At 48.7% G+C, this 16,999-nt stretch overlaps 1 protein-coding gene across 1 annotated transcript in view; it reads right to left on the bottom strand.

Annotated features, from left to right (window-relative positions):
* Positions 1 to 16,764, bottom strand: part of LOC126524303 (TWiK family of potassium channels protein 7-like) — a 533,128-nt gene extending 516,364 nt beyond the window's left edge. The window contains exon 1 of the mRNA XM_050172643.3: positions 15,984 to 16,764. Within this exon, the coding sequence (XP_050028600.1) occupies positions 15,984 to 16,452 (469 nt within the window). The 5' untranslated portion in view covers positions 16,453 to 16,764. The remainder of the gene's footprint in view (positions 1 to 15,983) is intronic.
* Positions 16,765 to 16,999: the final 235 nt, after the last annotated feature.

Below are 16,999 nucleotides of genomic sequence, written 5' to 3'. Positions count from 1 at the left end.
CAACTACTCCGGTCATGTACTAATTGTGGCCATGTCGTCCCTGCAAACTTCTTAATCTCATCCGCCCACCTAACTTTCTGCCGCCCCCTGCTACGCTTTTCTTCCCTTGGAATCCAGTCCGTAACCCTTAATAGCCATCGGTTACCTTCCCTCGTCATTACATGTCCTGCCCATGACAGCAGTATCTGTAAATAAATAAACAAATAAATTAATAATGCCTACCGGTCTAAGAAGACGCAGCTTGTGCACGTCACCCGCCTGAAATGCTGCCATCCCCGTGACTCGCCCTGCGGGCTTCGTGTGTGGAATGAGGAGTGTTACGTTTCAGCTACAGGAAGTACGGAGGAAGAGGAGAACGAAGTGCGCTTGTCTTTGCAGTGGCTCGGTGTCGTCGCGGCCCCTTTTCATCATTCATCTTTAGATAAAAGCATCGCCAGAATATTGTTTTTCTGCATCATCGTAATGCGCAGCCCCATTCCCTGAACTTCACTATGATTCAGTCACGCATCAGGTATGAGTGCACTCGTTAAAGAGTACGCTGACCAATGAGCTGTTTACATGGTATGCTACGTAAGAACGTTCGAGACTGAAGGTTTGTCACGAGCAACAACGGGAACGAGTGACGAACGATACGTCTTTTATGTAAGCTTCAACAAAACAGCGAAAATGGATGTTCAACGCTCGGAGCCCGGCATAAGGAAATTCAGAGCGAGTGCCTCGTTCACGGAATGATTGTGCAGAATATAGAAAATAAATAATGTGATTACATTACATTCCTGAACTAACCTACTGAACCAAAAACATAACGACCTGTGGCCTACAAGCCATTGATCACAAGTAAGAAAGGGCAAACGGTGGGCGAATAACAGTAGTGCTGTTTTTCTACAGCGGCAGAATGTACGCACCACTATTTCTTGGAAATCAATATAGTAGCCCCTTCCAGTAGGTCCAAAGTACGGCAGTGCTTGCAGCCTTTAGTCAAGGGGTAATGAGCTCCGAAGCAGGGATAGGCGACGATGTGCTTCGAAGCTTCGGCAAAAGTTTCATGCTCTTCCCTCAGTCTTGTTCGGCGACAAGCCGAAACAGCGGCTCGCTGCGCCGCACAGGCGTCCTGCGCTGCCCTTGTAAACAGAGGAGGCCGTTTCAGGCAAGCACAACGTCATCAAACATGGCGCCGCCCACGGGAGTGCGCTAAAGAAGGGGCTGTGACTAAGCCCACAATTTCAGCTTGCCTTACATGCGCTGTGGTTCGTGTCAATCGTGTTGGAGAAAAGTCAACAACATATTTCAAAGTATATATCGAAGACACAACTAGCTGTGCCGGATCTTCAGCGCATCTCCACTACGGCTTCGGCCAGAGCACATCCGGTGCAGGCAGCCTGCACAGGAGATCTCAGATCATTACTGTGCTTGTCCGTAAGACCACACGGCTATACGGCGTCTGGATTTTACGCTGCGCTCACAAGGACAGCACGTGAACAATGTAGGGGGCTGGCGCCTATAGTGCGTTTTCTTTTTCTTTCCCCACGGAAAGGTAGGCGCGAGTGTACATATACCAAGGAAATAAAATTATTCGTCTTTGTTCTCTTCGCCTTTGGCGCATGGTGTTTTTTAACCATCGTCCAGCCTTTCACTCGCACCGCTTTCCGGACTCTCTTTACGAGCTTCTGTGAACTTGAGCTTGTTCATCAAAGTGTCAAATAAAAAGAAAAGGAAGCCCTTTCTTTTACCAAGCAGTAAAGGGCCACACGACATACAGTCTCCTGACCTCTGGGAAAGCATGCGTTCTATTTGTTTCATCTGCAAAATTGCCGTTAGTGTTCTTGAATCCTGTAACAAATTCGCACCCTCGCCGCACCGAATGCCATTGAGCCACAAATCTCTCTTCGGTGTCCTCTGCAAAGCTGGTACGAAACTATAGCCATAAGTTTCACAATTTTGAGAGGGACCTTAAGGACCACAATGACGGAGAACTTGCCTTAGCAGCTAGACGTTTATTCGAGCTATGTCATTAAAGTGGTGACACCGGCCCACGTGTTAAATAAGTACCGAGCAAATTGTAAACAAAATTTAGAAAAAGTGCAATTCAAACCGTCTTCTCCTCTATTATCTGCGCAAAAATAGAAAAATTTCAAAGTAGACAAAATGCGTCTGTTTTCAAATTAAGAACAAGAGAAACACTCTTCTGGCAGCTGCCACCCCTCGCATGCTCCATGATGACATGTGACCCCTCCCCCTGCATTCCAATGGTTGCGTCTTTCGATCTTATATTACTCACTACCCTCCCTTGTGGACGCTACTGAATGTACGCGTATTTGTATTCATAGGCTACCTGCGTTTTTTTCTTTGTGTTTATTTTTCAATACTTCAGTGAATGTATGCGTGTTATCATTGATATACATCCTACGTAGTTTTTTTTTTTATATGCTGCACCGTTACAGATAAAACTGAGCCCTCGCTGCTTGCAATCACAATCTTGACGAAGGTCGGACCACGGCCGGAACGCCAAAATTAAATGTTTGTTTTTGGCTTGTCAAAGTGCGCCAGCGCTTGTTTCTTTTTTCAATTTCTTAAACACTAGTGCCGAAGAACCATGTCCTTCATATATATATATGTATATAAAGACAAGGCCGAAACAATCTTTATACAGCGCGCGCAGGTTCGTGCACCCTCCAAGAGGACAACGGCGTGTTGGTGAAAAAGACGAAGAAATAATGGCACGTGCATTCGGCGCACGCACTCGCATCGTATGCGACCGTTGTCGGGATATACAGGAAGAAGAAGAGGTGAAGCGACACTCGAGAGGGAAAGAGAAGAAAGCATTCCTGATATCCTGTTTGAAACGTGGCTGTCATTTTTTTATTTACTCCCAGGCCCAAGTTAGCCCACAATACATAGTTCTACGTGAACTCCTTGAAATGTTCGTTAAAATTCTGGGGAAAGTTGCGCGGTAATGATTTCCAGCCTCATTCGAGTTGGAGAAAGCAGCCCGGAGCCGCGTAATTTCAGAGCCAACTAGCTCGCGCTTGTCCACCAGCGCACGAGCCGTCGCCTATGTGGTGAGCCACCTGAGTTTACTCTTTCGCCGCAGGCAACTAGAGTAGCAGCGGCAGACAATACCGAAATGACATCCCAGACCGCCTCAACCCGCATCGTCGTCGATCAACCGCGGACACCCGAGCGCTTCCACGGCGAGACATTCCAAGACGCCGAGGACTGATTAGAAGACTTTGAACGCGTCGCGGACTACAATGGATGGGACGAAGGCTGGAAGCACCGCAACGTTTACTTCGCGTTGCAGGACTGCGCACGAACGTGGTTTGAAAACCATGAAGCTGCCCTCCGGTCGTGGGATGACTTCGGACGGGAGCTGCTGGTCACGTATGCGAGCACAGACCGCAGGGAAAGAGCTGAAGCCGCTTTGCAAAGAAGACGCCAAGGAAACAACGAAAGCGTGGCAGCGTATGTGGAAGATATGTCCCGCTTATTCCGCTGGGCTGATCCGATCGTGAGGGAGGGCAAGAAGCTCCGGCATCTGATTCGCAGTGTGATTCGCGCTTTTTGCCGGTTTAGTTCGAAGCCCTCCACGCTCCGTCGCCGAACACTGCTCCGAGGCGACAAGTATGGAAAGGACACTCCAACATCGAGCGAGCCTCCGCAACCACGATATGAACGTCGCATCTGTGGATGCAACATCGGCAATGTTCCGGAACAGCGTAGTGGTCTTACAAAAACACGTAAGATCTATGGTTCGAGAAGAGCTCCATAGGCAACAGCTGAACAATGGCCCTATAGCAGTCTCTTCAATGGCAGAAGTCGTTCGCGAAGAAGTAAGATAAGGAGTCCACGAAAAGCACCCGCAAGCACAGCCGCAAGCGTCGTCACCGGTACGACCGATGGTATCGTACACCGAGGGACTTAGAGGATCCCCTGGACGTACTGTCGTCACGGCAACTACCCATGTACCGGAACCTCGGTTCATGCCGCCTCCGCCTGAGGCGAGATTTCGGAAGGCTGACATATGGCGCACTCCTGATAGAATCGCACAGCGAAGCTGGTCATCTCTACAGGATATGCGATTACGGCAGTGCGGGACTTTGGGGGTTTTATGTAAACGCTTCTTGCCCATGAAACAATGAACGCCCTTTTGAAATACAGTATTTGTCAACGCGCCAAAGCCCTCCCACTTCACAGCAACATCAACCTCAGTGAACAGTGCCCCTGAGGTGTCGATCACCGAGCCCACGACCATCCTCAAGCGCCCCAATGCGACACTCCCAAAGCCCACGTAGGAAAAACTAATACTGGCGACCTGTGAATGTGGGGCCGCTGTCAACGCAAGAACAGAGCCTGCAGTGCTTATTCCGAAGTATAACGATGGACGCAAGAGCAGTTGTTAAAAGATTGACGTTGCTTCCGATTTATGTGTGTTTATAGACGGCTGCGAAATTACTGATTTAGTAGACACAGGCGCAGACCATTCAGATAAGTAAAGAACTTGCCAGAGGACTGAAGAAAGTGCTGAATCCTTCCAAAGGACCGCGAATTCCAACCATCGGAGGACATATTATCGACCTGGTGGGCAGGTGGACTTCTAGAATTGGAATACGCGGCTTCACATACGGCGTTAGTTTCATTGTCCTGTCAGAATGCTCAAGGAATTTGATTATTGGAATGGACGTTTTGCAGGCGAACGACGCCGTAATCAACTGGTAGGAACCTTGTGTGTCGTTCTCAACGAAGTACGCCAATGTGATGTTCAAGTGGCAAGAACCATTTGATGTGCTTCAAATTATTGACGACGACGTCACGATACTCCCAAGATCCAGAATAGCTGCCGCCATAAGAAGCATAGTATTCAGCGACTATGAAGGAATAGCAGACGGTAACACTGGGCTCTTACTCAAAAAAGGAATCTGTGTGGCAATCTGTACTACATTCGCATGTATTAGAACATTACCAAGTACTACTGGCCAATGTTATTGAGTTCGGTACAGCATTATGCAAGAACATGTCGGGATTCGCAAAGACGCAAAACGCCTCTATTAAAACGTCCAGGCGTCCCTCAACCAACAGAACCCCCATAATCTCCGTTCGGAAAAGTAGAAATGGACTTGCTCGGTCCATTTCCGACATCGTCATCAAGAAAACGATGGATTGTAATAGCGACGGATTACCTAAGCCGATATGCCGAGACAGCCTCTCTAATCAGTCCAACGGCAGTGCAATAGCCATCTAATCAGCCTCTCTAATCAGTGCAATAGCCATCAAAGAATCCTGCATCGCAGAAAAGAGCAGATCCTAAATCCAACTTGATAATTATTGCTGTCAACTGCCGCAGCCTCAAGAATAAAAAAGAAGAGTTTGCTGCGCTCTTGGAATTGGTCAAACCACAAGTGGTCATTGGCACCGAGTCATGGTTGGACGAAACAATAGGCACCTGCGAGATATTTCCGCCTAATTACAATGCACACAAGAAGGACCGTAACAAGCATGGCGGTGGTGTCTTTGTCATTGTTGATAATGGACTGAACAGCATACCTCTTAAAAGAGAAAGCAAGACATGCCAAACAGTCTTGTGTAAGGTCCTACTGGCTAACGGTTCCTCATTCGCTATTGGTTCATTTTACAGACCTCCAGCCCCTACTTAATTGAGCAACATCTTACTAACCATGGATGTATCTTACGTTATCTTAGGTGGCGATGTTAATTTACCTAATATAGAATGGGTCTCTCTTAAACCGAATATAAAGACCACATCGCTTCTTCATACTGCTTTTCGTGAAATGATTGACACTCATTCCCTATTTCAGTTTGTGGAATGCCCAACTAGAATAGGCTGTAGTAGTGCAAATGTACTTGATTTGATTTTCTGCAACGATCGCACCCTCGTTTCTTCAACCACCACAATTCCCGGTTTAAGCGACCATGAAGTGGTAATCGCAAGATTATCCTGTTTTGCCGAGCACCACAGAAAGCCGCCACCACGTACGGTATTTCATTACGACAGAGGATACTATGTCACGCTATCGCGTGAACTCGATGCCCTTCTTCCAGAATTTAGACATCACAGTTACAGACTTGATATACATTCCACGTGGCACTTACCGAAGACAAAACTCGAGGCCTTAGTGCAGGCGTATGTTCCATCACGCACCATTTCGTCGAAGTGTCGAACAGATAAGCTTTGGATGAATGCCGCCATTCGAACCTTGATAAACAAAAGGCACCGCTTATATCGTAGGTACTGTCAATCACCCAAGCCTTCCTTGCATTGTAAATTGAAAGAACTGAACAAGATTATAACGCGGGAGATGCGCAGGGCCCAACGTGCGTGTCTGGGTGTTCTTGGCGGAAAAATAAAGAATAATCTAAAGCAGGTTTAGAAGTAGGTAAAAAGGAAGCAGCGCGTAAGAGACAACATTCCCGATATTATAGATGACTTTAACTATAGCATCTGGAAGGCAAGGCTGAACAGTTTAAACGTTATCTTCAGTCATTTTTTTCCCTATCGGCATACCCTACCGACGGCTTACATATTGTGAATGAGTTTATGGAGATGAGTGGCATAGATTTCTCAGTACATGGAATAGTGTTACTTTTGGAGAAGCTCAAGGTAAACACGGCACCCGGTCCTGACCGTATTCCGAACTGTATCTTGAAGAACTGTGCAGTTTCTGTCGCTCCCTTTTTAGTAACACCATTTCAAAATCAATGGATGTCGGCGCCTTGTCCGATGACTAGAAAAGCGCCAACGTAATTCCTGTATATAAAAGCGGCAACAAAACAAAAACTGTAAAATATAGGCCTATCTCCCTTACAAGCATCATATGCAAATCGCTAGAGCACATCGTTTACACTAATCTATTTAAGCACCTCCAGGATAACAACTTTTTTTGTTCACTGCAACACGGCTTCAGAGAGGGATTTTCTTGCTTTATGTAACTGATAGAGTTTGCTCACGATATCGCTTTTTTCACTTAGCAAAGGTAACCAGGTTGAGTGCATATTTTTGGATTTTCAAAAAGCTTTTGATTCTGTCGCACATAACTTATTATTACTGAAACTGTCTGCCCTCAAAGTTCCATCCACCCTGCTGAAATGGCTCGAAGCGTACGTCGTCGGTAGAAAGCAACGCGTTATTCTTGAAGGCGCAAGTTCATCTGATATTGCAGTCTTATCGGGTGTTCCCCAGGGTATCAATCGTCACTTACAGCACATACATAGACGAGGGACAAAAAAGGACGGCGAAGACAAGCGCTGACTTCCAACTGATTTTTATTTTGAAAAACAAACATATATGTACTGACAAACCAAGACAAAAGCGCCCCCTACAAAGCATCAACCCGACATGAGTATGCATTCAAAATTCATGACCTAGGATGAACGAGAGCGCATGTGCGACCTCAGAAAAACCAGTTCTTTGTATGTTAATGCAATTGATGGCTTGCTAACTGAGTCACCATCGGCAATCGCAATAGCAAGCCATCAATTGCATTGCCAACGTCCGTCAATAAATTGCGCAGTTCCATAGGTCTCTGCTGTCACTTCAGACGCTTCATTCGGAATTTCGCCGCCATCATATCGCCCTTGATGAAGCTACTTAAACGTAACGGACCCGTCATTTTCGTGGTCATCCGAGTGCGACGAGGCCTTCACAAAGCTCCGTCGTATCCGCGAATTTTGCGACATTACGACCCGACAGCCCCTACCGAGGTGCACAAGGATGGCAGTGGTGTTGGCGTCGGCGCCAGCACAAATAAGGGCTTGCTGAGTATGTCGTGGGGTATGCAAGTCGCACGCTTAGAAAAGCTAAGACCAATTACACTGCGACAGGAAAAAATGCCCGGCCATCATCTGGCCTCTTACTAAGTCCTGGCTTTATGTGTATGCCGCCAATTTGATGTAGTCACGGACCACCATGCACCATGTTGGCTGTCGTCCTTGAAAGATCCCTCAGGTCATCTTGCCCGATGGGCACTTCTCCTGCAGGATTACCATATCCGCATGCTGTACCGCTGAGGAAGCCACGATTCTGACGCCGACGCCCTCTGGCGTTTTCCCTTACCTGACGACAATGCCTGCTGCTCACTATCCCAGTTTACCGTTTCTTCGCTCGACATTACCACCGTCGCTTCTTAGCAGCGCAAGGACCATTGGATTGCCTCCCTTATAGACTTGCTTTCTGGTTCATCAGCACAACAAACCACTCGCGCGTTGCATCGTCAACCTCACCCCTTCATCATTCGCGACAACCGGCTTCATCGACGCCATTATAACCCCGACGGGCGCCAGTGGTTGTTAGTAGTGTCTCGCCGTCTGCGTTGCGAGATATGCGCAGCTTTCCGCGCCGATCCACAGTGTGCACACTCGGGAGTTCTGAAAACACACCAGCGCCTTCTACAGCAGTAGTACTGGCGAGTGTTGTACAGCTACGTTCAGAAGTGCGTTCACTCTTGCCCCGACTGTCAGCGTCGGAAATCGTCAACCCGCCTCTCAACAGACATTTTGCAATTTTTTCTTTGTGCTAACCGGCCGTTTGGGCGCGTCGGCATCGCTTTGTATGAGCCCCTTCCCCTGACATCAACTGGAAATCGCTGGGCCATTGTGGCAGTCGACCACCTCATGCGATACGCCGAAACTGCCGCCCTCCCGGCAGCTACAGCGCGCGATGTTGCCTCCTTCGTGCTTTATTGATTAATCCTGCGTCATGGGCCACCTAAGGGACTGCTCAGTGATCGCGGACATGTCTTCCTATCCGAATAGTTGAAGCCATTCTTAAAGAGTGCCCCGTTGTTTATCGTACAACTACGGAGTACCATCCTCAAACCATTGGCCTTACGGAATGCTTCAACCGTATGCTCGGCAGCATGGTTGCCATGCACATCGCCTCCGACCCTACCATTTGGGACGTCATTCTTCCCTTCGTAACCTGTGCGTACAACACCGCTACTCAGAGCACCACCGGCTTTTCACTCTTTTTCTTAATGCACGGTCGGCACCCGTCGCACACCAACGATACAATTTTACCATACCTACCGGACGCATCTTAATGTGCGCCCATTTATGCCACGGCAAGACGTGCTGAAGAGTGCCGAGATCTCGCTCGGGCCTTTACCTCCAATGGCCAAGAGCGCCAGAAGAACACTTGCGGTGGCACCACTTCTGCGCCCACCTTCCTTCCTGGAGCGCTTGTGTGGCTCTCGGTTCCTTCTGCTGCAACATGCCTCTCTTCAAAACTACTACCCAAGTATGAGGGGCCGTACTGTGTCGTCGAACGCGCATCCCCTGTCAACTACGTGATGGAACCTGTTGAACCGTCTTCGGACATGTGCCGTCGTGAAAGAGACATTGTCAACGTCGAGCGCCTCAAGCCACTCAAAGTAAGGAGCTGTTTGGTCAACGGACGGCTCCCTTTTCATTGCTGAGGGTAATTGTGGAGAAGGATTGGAACGATATAGTGCACCGTCCTCTCCAGCGCTTGTGCTCGTGAATTCCACTCATTATATGTTTATATATATATATATATATATATATATATATATATATATATATATATATATATATATATATTATACACACATTGTAAAGGCGTTTATTAGTCCCCGCTGTTTGGGACAGACCGTTACAGCAGGGTACGGACTCCCAGCACGAGCGCCATTCACGAGCAAAAGCGCTGGAGAGGACGGCCCACTATATCGTTCCAATCCGTTCCAATTCGAGAGAGAGAGAATCATTTCTGCACACCGCGCATTGTCTGTGACCACGTCCCCACGTGACGTCGGTAGGGCAGCGGAACTGCAGCTCCGTCCGCGTTTGTCTAGATGGTTGCTTTTCATGTTGAAGGCATTCTTCCAATAACACAAACCATCATTTGTTCAAAAATTATTTGTAAACGAACGCTTTTCTACAATTAGAAATAATTTTGGTCATTCGAAAGCGTGCCCCAATGACTGCAATGACCTCCAGTGAAATCCTATCTGAACATCCACTGCCAGGGCATGGATACCCTTGGGAGGTGTCGATGTGTCGCTGGGGCCGTCCCTCACACGATCGTTTGGCTACACTTTCCATGTCATGTGGTCATTACTTTCATTCCGCAAGGAACATCATGGCGACATTCTGCGTATACTTCACGGACATGTCAGGGCCTATTGAACAGTGTTTGCTATATTGAATTTTACGTTCGTAGCACACGCTGTGTCACAGGTGCAACAGGTACAGCACCCACAAGGCAAGAACAGATGCACTGCGTGCACATGTTACGCGCGCACACTCGCGTGTGGAAATGAAGTATAGTGTTCGTCATTCTTCTAGAGCTTTCGTCGGGGAGATGTGGTATATTGAACTAACTAAAGTTTTAAAATTGTCAGAAGAATCGCAATGTGCGACAAACACACGAGGCCCAGACATGATAGCTACAGATTATAATTAGAATATGCTAGAAAGCTTAATTCAAATACGAAGAAACTCAATGACAAAGGGTCTTGCAGGACAACTATTTATGTGTACGTCGGAAAAGGTCCATGTGCAATATGCTTGGGACGTCCGTGGTAGGATGTCCGGAAATGGCCGTCCGACGGATGTCTTGTTTCCGAAACGGTTCACGGACTTTGGGGCATGACTCGGATGTCCTACGGAGGAAGCGTTTTCATTGGGACTCTTCCCCCACGGATGCGGTGGGCGCGTAGTATTTCGACATTCACGCCGTCGATGACAGGGCGCGCTTGCTACTAATTCTCGGTCCCCACTTCAGATGCTTTCGTCACTAACCTGTGGCCGACGTGGTCGTACGCTGTACGTTATCAACCCAATCAGTACTGAAGTGCCAGTATTCTCGCGCCTATCAATCTCGATCGACATAAACACGTCCATGCACGTTACTTTTTTCCATATGCATTTCCCCGAAAAACAATATTAGTTATGATTTACTAACGCAGACGCCGCGGCCACCGCGCAGCCAGAGTAAAATGTAAAAGCGCGTAAAATGACTAAACGTGTTTAAATCAGTTGCGATGAGGTGATGCGGCAACACTTGGAGTGTGGTGTAGGTTTCCAACAAAGGAATTCCAGTTGGGAAAAGCTAAGCGTTACTTGAACCACTGTATGATCCCCTTAATAGTACCCAAGCTCCGCGCGAGAAAACAAAATAGTATTCGGCAAAAGCGGTAACATTCTTTCAAGGTGGGCGCTTCAAATGAATTTGAAACGAATGTCTTTAGACTCGGATACGACTTATCAGCTGCTAGGCGGTCCTCGCGACCCATGCGCACACGATTCCAAGTTTTAACAATTGCCTTTTACAATGAGCATATACACTGGCGGCGAGGACTTATGGAGTCGCCATCTGTCGGAAGTGCCTCGCTTGCGTAGCACGAGGGATAACGCGCTCCTCGTAGGTTTGGCTGTGGGCGCTCAATAAGAACACCACGCAGGAGCCCTGCTGGACATTTCTGTAAGTACCCTCGAAACGACAGAAGTTATTTGCTGTCAAAGTAATAATGTAGGCCAAACATAAAGCATAGAATGGTTTACCGAATACGCACAGTGAACGCCCACAGCGTGCGGTTGCCGCGATTGAGTCCCCGCGTGAAAGGCAGGCAAACGTTGAGAGAAAACTACGTAAAAGATATGTTCTTATAGTGGGCTGTCTGTGTAATGAAATGGAGCACAACAGAATAACACCTGAATGCAGCGACCGTCTGCGCGCCAGCATGCATGTCCGGGCACAATGTTTCGCTGCGAGCACGCTTTCGAACCGTGCCACGAGCGTAAGGCCTCGGCATATGCACATATTTTCAGTACACAAGCATTCATTGATACGCAGACACTACCAGAGCTGTCCAAATATCATTTTGTTATAACTAGAGACCTTCAACGCCTACGGCTACTTGTAATGTGCCGCCGCGACTATTCACTTTTTTATTGCGAAAGCAATACTGCTCGCACTTCCGGCCCATCGGTGGTCGTGGCGCCTCCTTACACAGCTGGTAGAAAGGCCGCGCGCGCCGGCGAGCGTCTCGGCGCTCTCTGCTACATCGACGCCCCGTGGCAGAAATCGTCCTCGCGGAAGTGCTTGCTGCACACCCGAGCCGATGGCTGCGCGCTGGTTCTAAGTTTCGCGATCCAAGCTTCACGCAGCTTCTAGTCCCGTGTGTACGTGTGAAGGCTGACACTGGGTTCCGTTGCGCACGTCCCCCACTGCGGCACCGAGCCTACCGTGCTGGACGCCTTCGAAGATAGTGCTTTCAAGTGTTGTCAAGTAGACACACGAAGCGGGAAAACCTCTCAACCAGAACCGCGGCCCCGGTGAGGCTTTCGTTTTCAGCATGCATCGGCACTTCCGAAGCAGCCGACGCGGCCGCTGTGTCCACGTGATCCCTCATACCACGTCACGCCGACGGCAGCGCCAGCTGCTCCAGTGGTGGAGCTCGCCCCCAATTGTCGTGGCGACGTAAGGGAAGCACACACGCATAAACTCGTTTAATTATTTACAGCAAGCAAAATGTCAACCGTCAGGCCTAGAATTATCTATCTACAAAACAAAGATAAGCTCCAAGTTGAACTACGTTTCAGCCATTGGGGATCCGTCTCAGTTTTCACTAATTCTCACTTTGGAAAGCGTAGGAAATCGTGCAGCAAGTTTCATTTTGTCGAGCTATTTTCGCTATGCTATGCTACATCTTTGAAAGAAACCCTAAGTTTCCCTAATCTTTCGTCAGGACGCAAGTGTATCCCTCTATGCCATTTTCACAAAGTGTTTCATTTCAATCCTCCTTTGAAAAAAACGCTTTTCGGACCTCTATCTTCAATTTCGTCTTGCACCGACCACAGCCGGGAAGTTGGGGTATCAAATGCCCCACAAGCGTTTACCGTGCCGAGCTCTGCAATCGCCATTTCGCATCAGTCGCACTCATCACCGACTTCAGATGACTTCCCATCGCTGTACAAAATGTGTTTTATCAGTATTTTGCTGCATCTTCTTTTTCATTCTGCACTTCTTTCCGTAACGCCTCCGGGCCTTGAAAGTATGTAAAATAAATAAGTATTAACAGCTGTCACGTGAAAAGTCACTTAAAAGAACCGCGGTGTCTCCCGACTCCGCTGGTACGCGTCTTAGCCTCTCGAGGGATAAAACGAGAAGGCACGCAGCTCATCATTCTTAAGCAAATGGCAAACTCGAGTTCTAAGGCGCGCTCATATTGTCGCCCACTATCCCCGTAAATCCACCAGAAAGCCGGGCTCGTGTGAGACTAGACGACTGCGGCGACTGCATATATCTCGAGGACGAAGTCTACGAAACCCAAGGTATTGCGCCGAGCTTCCATCTTTTCCTAATTTCGCCCGAACACGAACCCTTGCTCGTCGCGCTCGCTGTTTTGGTGAAGTTCGGGCGTAATACGAGCCAGTGTTACGCTTTCGTCACAGCAAGTGTAGCCCTTTGGCGCAGCTGTAGTTATGTGTACAATACATATATGTATATATATATATATATATATATATACATATATATATATATATATATATATATATATATATATATATATATATATATATATATATATATATATATATATATATATATATATATATATATATATATAGATATATATAAAAGAGAAGAGAGGGGGTTAACCAAGGTGCAACATTTTTATTAGTCATATGATAAGAACCCAACAAACACTGACAACAAGGACAACATAGAGGAAATTACTTGTCCTTAATAAATGAAATATACGATAAATTAGTGGAAATCAAAGTGGACGAAAAAACAACTTGGCGCAGGTGGGGAACGATACCACAACCTTCCCATTGCGCGCGCGATGCTCTACCAATTGAGCTACCGCGGCGCCGTTTCCCCATCCACTTTCTTGTAGATGGGGAAACGGGAAAACCCTGGGAGTGTTAGTTTTTTTATCCACTTGCGCCTCAACCTACGGAACAATTGAGGAGGCTCGCATCACCCCTTTACCTGTCTATCTACGATGCGAACCTCTTCGAGTATTCCGGCGACTGCTGCGCCTGTATGGACGCCAGCCCTTATTGACACTTCCCGACATATGGCCACACTCCACTTGTTCAACAGACATTAAATGCCAAGAATCTGCATACCATCATGCTTTGCCCCTGCTGACCTTCCAAGTATGCCCCCATGGGTATACTGTCCAAAATACGGGTACGTCTATCTATTCCCGGAATTTCTAAAAAGTCGCGAATGCCTACCTCAGTCATTTAGCACTTGAATATATGTCGAAAGAATACGACTCCTCGGTGAATGTGTATGCAGGCGGATCGGTCTCGTCGTATGCGTCTGGTGCGGCTTTCGTCGTACCTGCGCATCAACGCATTCGGTGGTACCGTCTGTGTAACAAGAAGACACCTACGGAACGAGTGGCAATCAGAGAGGCAATATATCTCGCGACAGCCTCCTCAAGTATGGACAGCCTTCAGTGACGCAAAATCGGCTCTGCAACAAGAAAGCGCTTGCAGAGTGTTGGCTCTTCAAACTGCCGAGCTCTACACTTTAGCGCAAGAAAACGGCTACCACATCACGTTTCAGTGGATTCCGAGTCACTGTGGTATAGACGGCAACGAACTGGCCGATGCCGAAGCGAAGAAAGCACTCGAAGAACCAGAGTCACTGCTTGCAATTCATTTTTCAAGAGCAAACGCCAACCGCCTCCTCTCCAGTGTCATCCGAAAATCGACAGAAAAACACCGGGAAAATCCGGATAATCGCCCCAGACGACTCCAGAGATTGGACCCTACCATGAAATTTAGGCTACCAACGAAAATTCAACGCAGCTGTGCCAGTCTTCTGCACAGACTAAGACTGGGGGTAGCGTTTACGCGCGGTTACGTACACCTCATGGACGCACTGACTCTCCAGACTGCGAGTTGTGCAATGTGAATGAGACTATAAGTCATGTGCTTTCTGACTGCCCTAACTACGTGGAAGAGCGTCAAAAGTTGAACAATGACGCGTCTCGACAGCCCACCGTTGTCGGAGGACGTTATTTTAGGCCCTTGGCCAGACGCTCAATCGAGTTTCAAGGCCATCCAGGCGTTACTGAACTTTTTAAGAAGTACGGGCCTGGACTGTAGGCTTTGAGCATGCCAAATTGCTTGCCATACATATGTTTTACATCCTCCTTCTCTCGTCATCGTCACCCACCATGCTCCTCTTTCTTACCTCTTTCTTTACCTGTTCCCCTTCCCCCAACGCAGAGTATCTGGCTAGAGGGATATACCTCAGGCCGACCTCTCTGCATTTCCTACCATTAAACTTCTCTCTCCCTCTCTTATCCACTTTCATTTCCCTTAATTTATCGTTTATTTCATTTATTAAGCGCAGGTAATTTTCCTTATGCTCTCCTTGGTGTCAGTGTTTGTTGGATTCCTATTATATACATATATATATATATATATATATATATATATATATATATATATATATATATATATAGCGTGTATGTGTGTGGTTTAGTATAGCCTGGCAATGCAACCATTTGCCAATCACACCTCACACCATTTGCTCTTGTTTCAAGTTGTGGCACTGTTTCCATGTGATTTGCGCTAAATTTATACCTACGCAAACACGCTTTCGTGCGGCGTCACGAAAAGGTGTTTGCAAACGGTGCGCTTCCTACAGAAGAGGCAGCCGAAGAAAGAGGCTCATCTACTGCAAAACATATTTTCCTTGAACAACGCCTCGTCGGTTTCTGTGCAGTGTTCTGGAGCAAACAATTGGGTATGACGGATTAGTTGCAGGGTTTAATGAATGAGTGGATGAATGGCCCACTGACCTCAATCGACCAATTTTACCGTAGTAGACAGCTCCCATCTGAATGCGGATGTCTCGCTTGGAACACACGACGTGGTTTTTTTTTTTTCTGGTTCTTTTTTTTTTTGCGCGTAGTGCTGTGGGGCTGCGAACAAGCGAAGCGCGACTTCCCAGCACTGCAGGGGTGGGGAAAGCTCACCTATGGTGGTGATGACGGTAAGCGAGTAGAGGAAAGCCCCGGAGAAAGACCACTGCTGCTCGCGGCCAGACTCCTTGCCATCGTAGCCGTCCTTGACGGCGGCCACCAGCCTGAGCTGAAACTCGCGGATGTGCTCGTTGACGGCCGCGGTCCAGTTGTCCTTGTAGAGCACGTTCAGTGCCGCCGTCACGTCCCACAGCCGGCTAACGGTCTGCTCGCGCAGGGCGCGCACTTGGCTCGCCTTGCGCACCTCGTAAGGCCCTTCGAGGGCGCGGAAGGCGAACGCACCGAGCACACTGTAGCCGACCACGAGCGCGCACAGACCCACGTGCGAGAACAGGAATGCGGCGAACTTGCGGCAGCACGAGCGGCACTTGCTTCCCTCGGACGACGGCGGCGACGCGGCCAGCCTTCGCTGCCGCCGCACCACGCTGCCGCCTCGGCGCGACGGTGACCGGTCCAGGGGCATCGTGGCACGTCGGCCCCGACGCTACACTACGAGACCAAAGACCAGCGGCCATGGCAGCACGAATAACTACTTGGTCGTCCTATCGGCGTCCGAGAGGCCGCCGGCATCGCCGTCGTCTGCTCGAATGGAGAACAACACGGTCGTTCAGCGCTCGGCGCTGCGTCGCTCGCAGGGCATCACTGGCGCTGCCTCTCCGGGAAAGAAGCGTCGCCGACGCGACGGACGACTAGACAGCGGGAGGCCACCGTCGCGGCTGCGCCCCCCCGAACACGCTCGGCACAACTTCACACAATCGACTTTTTTCCCGCCGCAGCGCCGCGGGAACGGCGGCGGCCATGCAAGAGCTCTCTCATCCCGCATCGCCATCTGGCGGAGGCTCAAAGAATGACAAAGAGACTCCTGCCGGCGGCCCGTCTCTCGCATTTGATTCTAGGTGCTTCTCCTCTCATCCTTGGAGGTTTCGGTGACGCCTCGCACGCTTTGGCCCCCGTTGCAGCCCGGACCCACACTCCGAGTGGCCGCCCGATCGATGGGAGCCCTGCCAAGA

Source organism: Dermacentor andersoni, chromosome 3, assembly GCF_023375885.2.
Source record: "Dermacentor andersoni chromosome 3, qqDerAnde1_hic_scaffold, whole genome shotgun sequence".
Taxonomy (NCBI): Eukaryota; Metazoa; Arthropoda; class Arachnida; order Ixodida; family Ixodidae; genus Dermacentor; species Dermacentor andersoni.
The sequence above is the reverse complement of the archived record's forward strand: the minus strand, read 5'-3'. Positions and strand labels throughout refer to the sequence as shown.